General features: G+C 39.4%; 1 protein-coding gene across 1 annotated transcript; it reads left to right on the top strand.

Moving 5' to 3' along the window:
• The first annotated feature begins 305 nt into the window (after nucleotides 1–305).
• On the top strand, nucleotides 306–12,530 carry LOC145500784 (uncharacterized). The gene is made up of 6 exons (XM_081480325.1): nucleotides 306–4,224; nucleotides 5,662–6,049; nucleotides 7,169–7,358; nucleotides 8,713–8,889; nucleotides 9,738–9,827; nucleotides 11,252–12,530. Exons 1-6 carry the CDS (start codon nucleotides 4,176–4,178, stop codon nucleotides 11,522–11,524), a joined length of 1,167 nt encoding a protein of 388 aa, XP_081336451.1. The 5' UTR covers nucleotides 306–4,175; the 3' UTR covers nucleotides 11,525–12,530.
• The last annotated feature ends 1,996 nt before the right edge of the window (nucleotides 12,531–14,526 follow it).

Below are 14,526 nucleotides of genomic sequence, written 5' to 3'. Positions count from 1 at the left end.
ATGATGCCAATCTCATATCAAACGCGATTAATCAAATTTAATGATCCGCCATCAATTTTGTCGGGAAGTGATATTTTCGACCCATTAAGACACGTACTCTCATGTCTTCTCCGTCATATCTGTTCAGTTTAATTTTTGAGCACTTTGAGCGTAATGGCTTTAGCCATAAGAGTAGATGAATTTATAGAATTCAAAATGATAACGTTTTTTAATTCTCGTTGACACGACTATCCTAGAATAACATAGCACCTTTGAGTGAAAACTTGGTATTTTAAACCAAAATGTTACGTGATGGGACGGGAAACCGCCCACTTCCCTACTGTTGAGCAACAGTATCATACTAAATTGTGTAAGTCACGACAGAATTATCGAAAAGTACGAGCTTATTATTGCTGTGGGCTCTGTTTACTTAATAAACTGACCATCACTTCACCTTTATTTTAGGTTTACACTAAGAAACTAAGATAACATGAAAAAATAAAATGAACAACAAGGTATAAAGCTAAGAGATTCCGCGCAACTAGTTAGCTTGTAATCGACCTTTCTGGGAACACGACAGGAAGAAAATACTTTAAATACCTCCATATTGCACCGGCAAGCTGACACGAACATCACTGGCATGCCGGCAAGTAAGCTGTAATAATGGTCATAGCTTTCCGGCAGGGCTCATCTAAAGTGTCTGCTTTAGCAATTTAATTGTACGCCCACTGGAAATTCTTTACCTTGGCCGCTTCTTGCGTGAGGCTATAGCAGCGTTTGTTTCGGCGTGACAGATAGGATTATAAGAACCTCAAATAATGACCGTGACATGATTTCCGGCGTCGGTTTTCAAAGACGAGTTATATAGACGTGTGACATTTTCAAACGAGGCAGTTGCGAGAAACGTTCGTCTTGGATACTTCAGCAGAAAAAGGTGAGCGATCTTAGAAAACACTTAGTCTTGAAGCCGTCCTCGGAAGAAAATATGAATCTCTATGAATTTCAAGGCAACTTCTGATATATAGTAATGCTTGGGACATACAGTAGGTTGCAGTCTCAGACCCATTGCCTTTTTAACTGATAATCTTTAGCCTAGAAGCCAGAACGTGTTTTGCAATCTTAATTCCCAGTACAAAATTAAACCTTACGTACCACTACAAAGAGCGTTAAAACGCGTGGCTAAATGACCGGCAGCCGGTCAAGCTTTTAAAATCACTAAATGACCGGCAGTCTGATATTTTTCTCAAATTTTAAGGAATGGAAGGAACCCATCCAATTCAAACTCTCATACGTCGATTAAGAACTGCCAAGCGATCCAGAAGAGCTGCATAGATCGCAAGTCTAACGCTTGGTTTACGCTCGGCTCAGAGAGCGATACCATGGTTTGTGACACGATTTTTTTGGGTCGACTGCCGGTCGCGGTTTTCAAATCACTAAATCACCAGCAGTCCGATATTTTTCTCAAATTTAAGGAATCGAAGGAACCCATCCCAACCCAAGCGATCCAGAAGAGTTGTAGAGATCGCAAGTCTAATAAACGCTTGGTTTACGCTCGGCTCAGAGAGCGAGACCATGGTTCGTGACACTTAGATTTTTTTTAGGTCGACTGTCGGTCACGGTTTTCAAATTACTAAATGACCGGCAGTCCGAGTTTAGGGAATCGAGCGAACTCAGTAATCATGTACAAGCTATCTTACAACATGTCGACTGAGAAGTTTCAAGCGATCCAAAAGTTTTTTTCTGTATTATAAGTATGAGAATGGATGGGTTACTTCGATTCCTTAAATTTGAGAAAAATATCAGACTGCCGGTCATTTAGCGATTTGAAACCCTTGACCGGCAGTCGATCTAAAAAAATCCTGTGTCACAAACCATCATCTCGCTCTCTGAGTCGAGTGTAAACCAACCGTTAGACTTGCGATCTATACAACTCTTCTGGATCGCTTGGCAGTCCTTAATCGACATGTGATAGTTTGAATTGGATGGGTTCCTTCGATTCCTTAAAATTTGAGAAAAATATCAGACTGCCGGTCATATAGTGATTTTAAAAGCTTGACCGGCTGCCGGTCATTTAGCCACTAGAATAGTCTTCTTGAGCTTGTATTGGCAATCTTTATCTTAGATTGTGTTCAAGAAGACCAGCTCGGAGCTCTGTTAAAACAATAGAGTGTTTCTGTTGAGGGCGAATGGGTTGATAGCTGCCCACGAAAATTTGATGTTTTGAAAAACTCGAAAAATCAAATATTAGCCTGAAAGCGAAGTTGGGGGTTTACCTGTTGCTTGTGTTTAGTTCGAGGAGTTATTATTATGTACTTCATTACCCCTTAAATGTTTAGGTGCATCACATATAGACTACGAGTAGTCCCTCTTTCGCTTAGTCCGTCGTGCGTGACGCGAAAAAAAACCGCGAGAAAAAAATGGCCGCGCGAAATCCTGGGGGCGAGAAGAACGCGAAAGGAGGGACCTCCCCCAGGATTTCGCGCGGCCATTTTTTTCTCGCGGTTTTTTTCGCGTCACGCACGACGGACTAAGCGAAAGAGGGACTACTCGTAGTCTATATCACATAGAATTCCATGAAAGATTAAATGCGTCGTTCACCGTTTGCAAATATCTGCGTTAGTTCCGAAGAATATAATATGAAAATGGCAAATTAAAGCGATGACTAATGACGCCATACACTCAACTCAATATTAGGGATTTTAAGCAAATCGCTACGGCTGTCGCTGATACGGCTGCCGGAAGTAAATGTACCCCAAAATGAGGCACTGCGCATGTACGTCGGTTGCATCCAGCCGTAGAGTGAAATCTGACTACGCGAGTCGGGATGTTTTGTCGTAGTGGCTGCTACGTCGGGTTTATTTCGCTTCTCTGGCCCTTTTCAACGGACATCTCGGCATTTTAACAATTCCATTGGATTAAGTCAAAGATTATGTCAAGGTTGCCTCTCATAAGCTTGTAAATCCGTATCCTGAATTTACGATAAGTTTTGGCAAAGGTGTTGGAATGGCGAAGTGAGCCAAGTGAAATATTCGTGTTGAGCACGAGGTTGTTGTTCTTCGGTTAGGTTTGCTTTGACGGTTTAGTCAAGATGTTTTATATCCGGATAACTATACGGTGCTATTTTGCTTCTTTGAGTATTGATATTTGTGTTTTTCACTCGATATTCTTTGAGATATTTGTCCCTGAAATTATATATTTCACCCATCAAATTGTTATGGTACAAAGTGTATGGCATTCGCTTTCGCTTACGCTTAGAAATAATCTGCATGTTCGTCCTAGGAAGGCGAATAACGGCCGTCGCCCTTTGAGCGAAGCCATTTGGCTATGAGAAACTAAATAAAAGAGATTTTAAACTTCTTAGCCAATGTTTCGTTCATCTTTGTATTTCGCTTTGCTTGCTAGACGTAAAATTTGGCAACCCACCGAGACGTACTCTCCCCAGACCTTTTCAGTCACAGCAGCCGTAGTAGCACAAGCCGTAGTGATTTGGTTAAACTCCCTATTACCTAGGGTATATAAATAGGGATATCTCGTCAATTTGCAGAAGATCAGAGACCATTGAAACTTGGTAGGCTAGTTGTTCTACAGGCAACACACCTATGGCTATAAAAATTATGTTCCCATGGCATCTCGCTCTTTTCCAGGCCTCGCCAACCTGTTTTCAAAATTTAGTGATTTGCAGCTTAGAAAAAATTAAACAAGAACACGAGCTCGACCTAACATATGTTTAAATATTTTTTCGAATGCTTGCTGAATCATGCAGATTAGGCCCCATTAGCAAATATCAAAATGGAACGCCAAAGGTGGCCAAAAATGCCTTTTAAATTGGGAAGGTCTGAAATCCAATATGTTGCCACGGTAACAGATTTGTTGAGCCCATATTTTGTAGCATATCTAGTAGAATCTTACTGTAAAGAATCAAACATTTCTGATACAAATTGGTCGAGCCATCTTTCTTCATCAAATTTGATCAAAATTTGGTTGAGTATATAACGTCATCACTTGGCCAATTTGCATATTTTAAAAACGAAAATATCTCTGGAACGAAAGGAGATATTTGAAAATAGTAATCAGCATTTTTTCGCTTACAGACTACTTGTTTATGTTTTAATTAAAATGGCTGTTCTCTTTTCTTATATCATCTATTTCTGTCCCTGAAGACTTTGAAAAACGATAACAACAAGACATTATCCACTATGGTACAGCTTGCTTGCACCCTTGCCGCCGCCGTCCTTGTTGTGTTTGGTAAGTAAAACTCTTTTTCTAATCTCACCTACTACGATCAAAATCAAACCTCCCCTCACAACATCACTACTGAAGTCAAGAACGTAAGTAATAATTTTAAAGAAACTTTCTTAATCTATAACAGAGCGGTTTTCAGTCGAGTGTCGAAAGTAATTAGACAATTGCTTTGGTTTTGGTTTTACTACGGTTTGATATTATTGGCTGAGTAGTATAATTTAGTAAGTAATTTCGGTTTTATTTTTACGACACTCAATTGAAAACCGATCTATATACTCCTAAAAAGATTTAATTGCATTGCATGGAATTGATTTTTATTTTGACAATCGTGAATATGTACAGTGGCGGATCCAGACCTTGAGCTAAGGGGGAGGGGGGGAGGGGGGAGGGGCGGTTTTGTTTTGCTTGCCCTGCCGGCTTTTCTTCCCTCTATGATTTCTTCTTTTTTTACCCAAAATAAGGAAGGGGGGTGCCCTCCCCTAGATCCGCCACTGATGTACATCCGTCGATTTGAGACACAGATGTCAATGTGACAGAATTGCCGTTTTGGAGGGAAAATACGGGTTAAAATAAGTGTTAATTTACAATTACCGCATGGACCAGCTGAAGTTATTATCGAGGAAATAGTCAACGATCAGAGCATCCTCACTCAGAGAGTTTTGCTCACAGGGAAAATAAAATATAGGCGAATGGTCTTATTGGTAACACTGTAGAAAATTGATTGAAAAGACCTACAAGTTAGGTTGTTTTTATGCCAGAAATCTGTGTTTTTGCCGTTCAAGGGTGTACCGGAAGGGTACATCGGGCACTATTTTGGTCTACCGTTGATTGCACGATAACTCACTTGCTCACAGTCAGGTAAACACTTATTCTGATTGGCTAAAAAGGGCGTTCAGATCGATATGCGACACCGGAAGCTGGTCAATCTTTGAAAATGGCTTCAACTTTAACTGCGTTTTGGTGAAAAATCTTAGATATTTTTTTTTGTTCGATAGGCTGACCAGTGGGTTATAATCATGCTTAAGCAATTGGACAGCTCGTACTCGGCTCCTGCTGGCTTTGATTGCCATTAGAAACTGCAAGGGCCGTAGCCTAATTGCGAGGCCGTAGCCAAAAAAAAAGAAAAAATAATAAAAAGTAAAAAAAAAAATATATGGCTGAGGCAATGTCCATTAAAAAAGACATTACATTATGACTGAAGCAATGTCCATGGTTAAATTCCCTTCCTAGGTAGTTAGGGTGTTTATGATGACTATAAACAACAAAAACGAGACAAAATAACTGTGGGAAGTGCCTCGGTTTGTTTGTTACTAGCTACAGCTCTGAACCAGGTTCAATTGTTCATCATGAGGGAACTAAGACATCATGCGCTTCTGCTGTCTATCGGCAAATCATTCACTAGGTTTGATAACAGGGTGAAAATCATTTTATTTCCCACAGCTGTAGAAACTCATTGTCAAAAACCGAATCGTGGTCTTCCTGGGATCAGACCATGTGATGATCAGTACCTGCTCCGTGATAACGACCAACAGCAACAATCACGCAAGATATCTTATGCACACGATTGCTGCGGCCGCCATCCTTACAATCCGCGCTATCAGCTTTGCTGCCGCGGTCAGCTTCGCTTTAAAAATCCTGGTCACTACTGTTGCGGTTCCTCCACGTATAATTCTAGATCACAGCTGTGTTGCAATGGCGCTGTAAAGAGCAAGGCAGGTTCTCTCAACGCCTGCTGTGGCAGTGTCCCGTATGACAGCAGTAAAAAAAGCTGCTGTTATGGAAACCTCGTTGCCAGACCTCCTGGCGGTCAACCCAGTAGATGTTGTGGGTAAGTGCCTTGATAAGAAAACAATAAGATTACTTCGGATACGTGTGAAGTGGATAGCACAATTTAAAAAATTTGCAAAACTTTAGTCGAGATGGGGTGTATCATTGGCCCCAGAGGATTACCAGCGGTACATACCAACAACGGCTTTGGTTGGAATTACCTCATGTCGTTCTTCTTGTCTCATCATGACTGTTCCCCTTTTCAAGCTTGAAATGAACTGGGCAATTCTTGAAATGCGATCAAGATCTAGTTCCTATACTTATCATAAAATTGAGATGCTCATTCTAAACTTCGCTTAGGGTGAGTGCTAAATTTTGTCGTGAAAATAATGATGACAAAAAACGCTTAAGAATGGAGGTAAATCAAATGGATTATATTAAAACGATGATATAAAAACAACTCCTTTTGGCTTGGAAATATGCTCGGATATTTGTCCGCGGACATTATCTCTTCCGAGAAGCGAACAGTTTTCCTGAAGCCTAGCTCGAGGAAAACTGTGAGCTTCGAGGAACAGATATAATGTCCAAGGACAAATATCCGAGCATATTTTCTCGCCAAATGGAGGCTATTGTGTTCATAATCCGTCAAATGTTTTTCGCATTACGGGCGGTTTTGAAAATTGGGGAATATCACTCGGATATTTCCTAGTTTTAACTGGAAAATATTCAGTCACTTGATGCGTTTGGACCAATAGCGCGCGAGAAAAAATATTTGATGGATTGTGATTAAATCCAAGAAGCTTGTGTTGTCGTTTGTTCTAAAAGCTAAGTATCTATAAAACCATAACACTAGGAAATGTACAATAACAATCTAAAATTAAGTTAATTTGGGGAAGCTCGAAGTTTTCCTCTAGCTTTGCCTTCGGAAAGTCGAAAACTGGTCGCCACTTCGCGCATCAGGTAGTAATGTCTGGTGACAAACTTTTACGCGCGTTATTTCCGCGCAAATTGGAGGTGTTCGCACGCAAGTCTTGCTCCCGTTTAGCGTCATAGCTTAATCGGCGGCAAAGGAACAAGGTCGTATCGTGAATTGAAACAATTTGGTATTAACCTCATATGCGTCCTGTTACACACATCAATTACTTCGATCAATTCCTTGTAAAAAATGTTATTTTCACAGACTGCAAAGCTACAACCCTTCTACTCACGTGTGCTGTTCTAGAACAATTTCACCGAAGCCAGCTCAGTGCTGCGGGAGCGCGTCTTACAACCCTAACACACACACCTGCTGTGGAGGAAAAGTGTTGTCAACTGCTGGAATCTCTTCACCTGGCTGTTGTGGAAGCACTGTTTATGATAGAAATCAAAAGGTAAACAAATTTTGTGAAACTTATTTTGAAAAATTGCTTGAGCTTTGAGGAGGTGTCTAGGTAGCGTGGAGTTTATTTTTTGAATTTCAGTTTATTTTAATAAATATTTCACAAATAAAGTCTGCGCCAAAATGACCTACCTAATGGATTATATTGCTGTATGCCTGCCTAGTTACCCTATAGTTCACTCCTGGAACACTCTGAGTATTCAGTTTAAAGTTATTCTCCCAAAAACACCGAATGGTGACTGCAGTTAGCGCTCGAAATAAACCCGTACAGTTTCACCTGCTATTTTATAATTGATACTGATGTAACCTTGCCCTTAAGGTATGTTTAGGATCTTTTAAAGCAGCTGCATCGCGGAAATGTTAAAACTCTGTTAGTGCGTTGTTTGCAATCCTTTTCAATTTTCCTCAGTCTCAAGAACCCTTGTTCCATTCTGGTATAGTATTTTGCACCCTAAGGTCGTGTTCTATTGAGATCGACCGTTTCTGTTGGTTGGGTTGATTGAGTTTTTTCTTGTTCTATTGGGAAAAAACCGTTTTCAGCTGATCTGGTCGATCAACTTTTTCAACCGGCGTCAAACTGCAGGTTAAAATGGTTGAAAAAGCATTTGCGTAATTATGTCGCGTGATTGTAGCTCGCGTAAGGACTATTCCCAGGAGTTGCCGCGTCGCAACCGCAAACGGTTGGAAAAGTGCTCTACTGAGAAACGTCAACGGTATTAACACAAACCGGTTGCGGTTGAAACAGTTGACCCCAATAGAACAAGACCTAAGTGTTTTGTCTAAAGTATGCTATTAAATTCATCAAATTACGTTTTGAGTGTAGCAAGGGGGTAGCCGTGTAGGATGAACGACAAACGATGAAAATCGTTAAAGATAATTTCCAGTCCGTACTGCGCAGTCTCGGCACTCTAATGTTTGTGAGTCTCACTTGATGGAATGTGAAGCCACGTTATTCGTTATCAACGAGTTACTTTATCTTTGAGAGGCATTTTAAATTCTTTTCCCCACAGTTTCTTTGATTTGTACAGCTATGAAACATTTTCATCTGGCGATCATATCAGAAAGAACGAAACATGAAATACGATAAAGCTTCGCCTCCATAGTAACGGTTAACGTGAAACTTTGAATTTACTTCATGCAGGTGGCTGCGAAAAGTTTCATTTTGTGACGTCTTGCATGAAACAAAACAAAAATCGTAAACAAACTCTCGAGAGTGCTTCGTACGGACTGGAAATCATCGCAAGTAGAATTTGAGACGGTTAACTCCGTCCCACTAAGTTTGCGCCGAGTACTTGATTGTTGCTATTCGCTTTGCTAGAGAAAAACAACCTTTCTCACTCTTTCAGATTTGCTGCTGGAATACACTTTATAACAAGATAAATAACTTGCAGACTGGATGTTGTGGTAAAACGCTTATCTTCACCAGTCATCAGATATGCTGCCTCGGACAGGTCACAAATAAGCCAGCCGGTGTGCAGAATCCGCGCTGTTGTGGAAGACAGGGCTACAACCCTACTACTCAGGTGAATTTGAATAACTCGTAGACCACCTCAGCAGCTCTGTTAATTTGAAATTTCAAAGGTCTTCAAACACCAGGGTTAACGTTCATCCACTGAATTACAAATTGGCCAGAGATGGAGCCACCTTGCAAAGTAAACGCCGCAACTGATCAGATCCACATGGAGGATCGATACCAGGGTGTTGCTTGAACAAAGTCAAACATGCAATATACACAACACGGAAAACAGACAACAGAATTGCGCTTAAGTAGCTACAATTGATTCATGTGGTGTCAGTAGCAAGTGAAAATACTTCTCAACAGCTTTGATTTGAATGGTTAAACTCAATACTCTCGGCTACCAAACCCGTCCAATTAAAAAATATTTAGCACTTAACTACACGCATTTATTTGGTACAGTTAAAATTTAAACAACATCGATGAATTAGTGATTATAGTTACACAGTCGTGCGGTGTTAAAGCACTATATACGAACAAACACCTTTTAAATTAATCAGTTTACATAATCGTATGAATGGGAGTGCAAATGCACACATACACAAATCGAGCGACATTTAAAAATTCTCCAAAAAATGTAGGCCTTTTGTCTTGTGTGGTTTGAAAGAGTTTTCAAATATCACAAGTAGTTTAGTTTAATAGTAGTTTCAATTTAATTTTATTCTTAATTGTACTCGCATTCATACTCATTATATGACTGAGAAAAACACGAACGCACGACCACCTTAACTCGCATTGCAGTGCAAATTGAAATTAAACGGTAAATTGGCCTGCTTCCAGCCAATTATAATTGAGTAATTTTGTTAGTCATATAATAAAGAATTACTAACATTTCTTCGTGTCGCTGCTGGACAGATGTGTTGCTCAGGACAAATCTCGACTAAACCATCCGGAGTACTGAATGCGCGCTGCTGTGGAACACAGGGCTACAACCCAGCAACCCAGGTGAGTACTTAAAAAGATGCTTGAATGAGTGTTGGCGTCAAAGCTTCTTGGAACTTAGTGGTCAAAAGTCGCCAATGGGTTAGGATTTTAGTCTCAGACGTAGTAGAGGGTTAGGTTAGTGCCTAGACTTAGTCGCACAGGGGACGCATGATGATGGGCAATACGTGAATTGTGTGTTGATGGTACTTTCCCAGGGAGACTAATAATAATAATAATAATAATAATAATAATAATACTAACAATAACATAACAGTAACAATAACGATGACGATAACGATAACGAGAACAATAACAATGACAATGACAATCGCAATGACAATGGTAATGACAATGACAATGGTAATGACAATGACAATAATAATGACAATAATAATGACAATAATAATGATAATGATAATAACAATGACAATGATAATGACTATGATAATGACAATGACAATGATAATGACAATGACAATGACAATGATAATGATAATGACAATAACAATGATAATGATAATGACATGATAATGACAATGATAATGACAATAATAATGATAATGATAATAACAATGACAATGATAATGACTATGATAATGACAATGACAATGACAATGACAATGATAATGACAATGATAATGACAATGATAATGATAAGGATAATGATAATGACAATAACAATGATAATGATAATGACATGATAATGACAATGATAATGACAATAATAATGATAATGATAATGACAATGATAACGACAATGATAATGACAATGATAATGAGATAATGATAACGACAATGACAATGATGATGGGATAATGATAATGATAATGATAATGATAATAATAAATTAATATTTTAAAAGGAGGCCTCCAATCATCTAGGGTCTTCTAAAAAAATAAAAGTCTAAAATATATATTAAATGTCTAAAATACAGGAGTAATAAAAGCTAAAAACTTAACACTAAAACTAAGGTTAAAACTAGAACTAGGATTCAAAATACTACTACTAACTAGGTTGAAAACGTAAATATGCAAAAAACTAAGGTGTCCATAGGGAAAGGCCCGGGATGCTCCTGGAAAATTTGATTTAAATCTTTAAAGGAGACCAACCCATCTTGACGGCTAAAACCAGTAGCGTTTCGCTCTGAATTGAACACCCCAATTGACCAACATCCGAGACTGACACCCCCAAGCGAGTACGACAGGTATCACCGACCTTTTCAAATAAGAGTCCCCCCGGGATTCTCGTCTGGTCTGCTTTTGATCACTCTTTGTCTAGAACGTTCATGTGATGCTTGAAAAAGATTAGCCTTTGTCAAACGCCAGCTGTATTCCTTTAGAGTTACTGATGCATATACATCGCTTGGAAAAGCTAGAAATGGCTTTGAAACCCCTCATCTTAAGCGTATCAAGCTATGATGTAATTGTCCTTTCTTACTCTCCCAGGTCTGTTGTGGAAACAAGGTATTCTCGAACGCCAAATTCTGCTGTGGACGAGTCGGTTATAATCCTATGACCCAAACCTGTTGTGGCGGGCGGGTTCTTACACCCCATGGTGGACCCTTCCATGGCTTGAGCAGATGCTGTGGAGGATCACTGTACAATCCAAGTTTTCAGGATTGCTGCCACGGAAGATACACAAGACCTAAAGGCTGCTGCTACATCAGGCATCAGAAGGGATCCCAATACAGCAATAGATTTTGCAGCGAACTTCAGTAGTCGACGCACAGCAATGAAATCACGTCGAGGAGAACTTTGAATATACACAGTGTAGCTTTTTTCCAAGTTACTGCAGCTGATTTACTGTCTGCTTGAGACTTGCTGGCAAACGGTATAAAATTATGCTTAGCATTCCAATAAAGGTTTTTTTTACATTTGGGTCTTGCCTTCATATATTTCAGTTCACTCTATTCATTCTGATAGAACAGTTTTAGTCGGCTCATATCCTTTCGGATCTTCTCGTTACCCTTTGCCACAACTGCCATAGTGTAGACAACTTTAGAGGAGCTTATGCAAGGAATATATTAGAACAAGACTCTGTCTCCCTCGCTTTCCTGACAAGCTTCATTCAACTGAAAAAGTGAACAACATGCGACTAATGTTCCCTTTCCATGCTGTCACTTCGTCTAGAACAAACTGAAATGTCCACATTATCAGCTAGATTTAATTAAAAACACTTATTAAAACAATTACACCATTCTCCCTCTTTAGAAGCGGTATGTTTTTTTTTACAATAATTGTCTAAGTTCTCGCGCGCTGATTGGCTCATTTTTATCATCAATAAGAGTAGAGACGGATAAAAGTTTAATTTATGCAAGCTTTCAAGTTCAACTTTCAGCTGTCAAACTGTCAACTTTTTAACCAATGAGATTTTACGGACTTTTTTAGTAGCCAATCAAAAAGCAACAAAACCGATTGAAAATGCTCGCGTCATTTTAAATAAAATTCACTTATCTTTGTCTACAGCAAGTTTACGGCGTCTTTTCCCCTCATTTATTCTCGGCATTTGACCATTTTGGTGTCTTGTTATTGTAAAAAACAACTTGACGTCAGTTTTTTATGCGTTTTTCCTCTTATTGATGATAAACTTCGTCATAACATTGTCAAAGTGTACAGCGGAACCACTTTGACGAAGTTATGATGCAATTATCATCAATAAGAGGACAGACGCATAAAAAAAACTGATGTAAATTTGTTAAATAACAAACTCGGCGCGTCGTTTCTACTCGCTTGTTATTTATCATCTCGTATCCTACGCATTTTAGGTGTGAACGGTCAAATCAATAACAAAAGTACACCGACTCAGTTCAATCTATTTGACATGTATACCGGTTCGCCAGCGGAGAAATTTGAAAACGCAGCTTTATTTTTACGGTTAGATCTACCGTCCGCACTAATCCGTCACGAAAACGGAGCTTTTCGAAAACGCTCTTGAATTGAAACCAAAGGCTGAATTTGAAAAGCGCAAGGTTTTCATTTTTGTGTGGACGCAAAACATTTTGACAACGGAGCTTTTCGAAAACGATGTCGTCACTATTATCACGTGAGTCCCTGACCTATTTTTCCTCAACAATAATTTCAAAATGACCGGTTATTGTTGCGTTTTGAAAATTCTCCGGCGTAGTGTGGACGGGGCATGACAGTTTATAACAGAGTAAACGGTACCGGATTGCAAACAAACTGCTCGCTCACCACGGTTTTCTTCGCCTTAAACAGCACCTGGCAAAAGAACTGCTCGATAAACTAGTTCCTCAAACGGTAGAGTTGTCATGGCGTTTTGTACTCGTTTGTCTTTTCATTATTTAAGTTGGTATCAATAACTACTTAATAAACGAGAGTGAGGTCGTTACGGGAAAATCTCAAACTGAGGCCTTGCCGTATTGACCGAGCGATAGCGAGGTCAATACGGTAGGCCGAGGTTTGAGATTTTCCCGTAACGACCGAACGGTCGAGGTTATTAAGTTGTTTATTATATGGCTCATCAATAAAGAGAAAAATCATTCGAGCGGAAGTCGTCAATTTACATCCGGCGATGCGCGCGTTTACCGATTCATTCATCGTCTCAAACCTAGGGCAAAACTACACAGTCAGTGAATTTCACCACTGTATTACGTATTCCGTTAAAAACACTCATTTCTTTACGGAAAAGTCACTGTCACAGCCTCAAAAACGTATTTTAGTATCGTGGTACCACAAGTTGATGGGGAAGTTTTTCCGACTTTTGGGGCGAAACGTCAACGCATATAGAAAAGACAGCAAGTGCTTCAAAATTGTCCAAACCAACCGTCTTTCGGTGAAAAAAAATACTAATGCTTCAGAATGCACTGCTCAAAATAAGCTTAACTCGATCTTCGCATTCGCTTTCGACAACATATCTTCGCCTTCTTCATTCTGGGATTTATGGATGAACATTTCAAGCCTTGTGAACGTCTGCAGTTATCAGAAACACTGCTACCGACAGAAACCGCCCGATTGTTAACATCTGATGATCCTGGAAGCTGATTTACACTTGCTTGTGTCAAAGCGAGGGAATCTATTTGACGAGAACTTTGACGGAGTTCAATACTTCGGTAATTGCTGTGACTAAGATGATAATTTATAAGTTTCTTTGTGGTGTTCTGCTCAGGATGCATGGCAGATCTGCCGATGGTGTTTTTTACTTAGCGATTTTAGCTTTACTTAAGACTGGGCAAACTTTGATTGTTTTTCACTAGTGCCCGCCAAGATTACCGACTGGTAAGTCATCTATATAAATTTTATTAAAGAAATATCTCTAAACTTTTAGCTACTGATATTCTCGTACTGATTTTAATCGGCTTTCATCGCTTCAATGCGCTTGAATTTTCAGAACCGGGCTCTTCCTAATTTGCATAATCCGTAATCGGCCCGTGGGCATTACGGGAGAATAATGCCCTACAATTCAGTGACAATTAACCAATCAGAGCGCCCGTTATATCGGCCACAAGCCAAAGCCATATAATAATAATTCTTAACACACTTTTAAAGTGCATAATTTCCTCGAATTTAAGAAGGAAACAAACACCTTATTCACGGTCTGTTTGCTCTTATCTAAAATGTTAATCACTCTGTGACAGCAAAGATATAATTAAGACTGTGAAGCTGCCACGTATGAAAAGAAACAACCTTACGTGTGGTGTTTAATGCACTATAATACAAAAATGCAATTATGGTCGTGATGTCAATTATAAAACGACATGCTG

Source organism: Orbicella franksi, chromosome 10, assembly GCF_964199315.1.
Source record: "Orbicella franksi chromosome 10, jaOrbFran1.1, whole genome shotgun sequence".
Classification (NCBI taxonomy): domain Eukaryota; kingdom Metazoa; phylum Cnidaria; class Anthozoa; order Scleractinia; family Merulinidae; genus Orbicella; species Orbicella franksi.
This window is presented reverse-complemented; position numbering and strand designations above follow the sequence as displayed.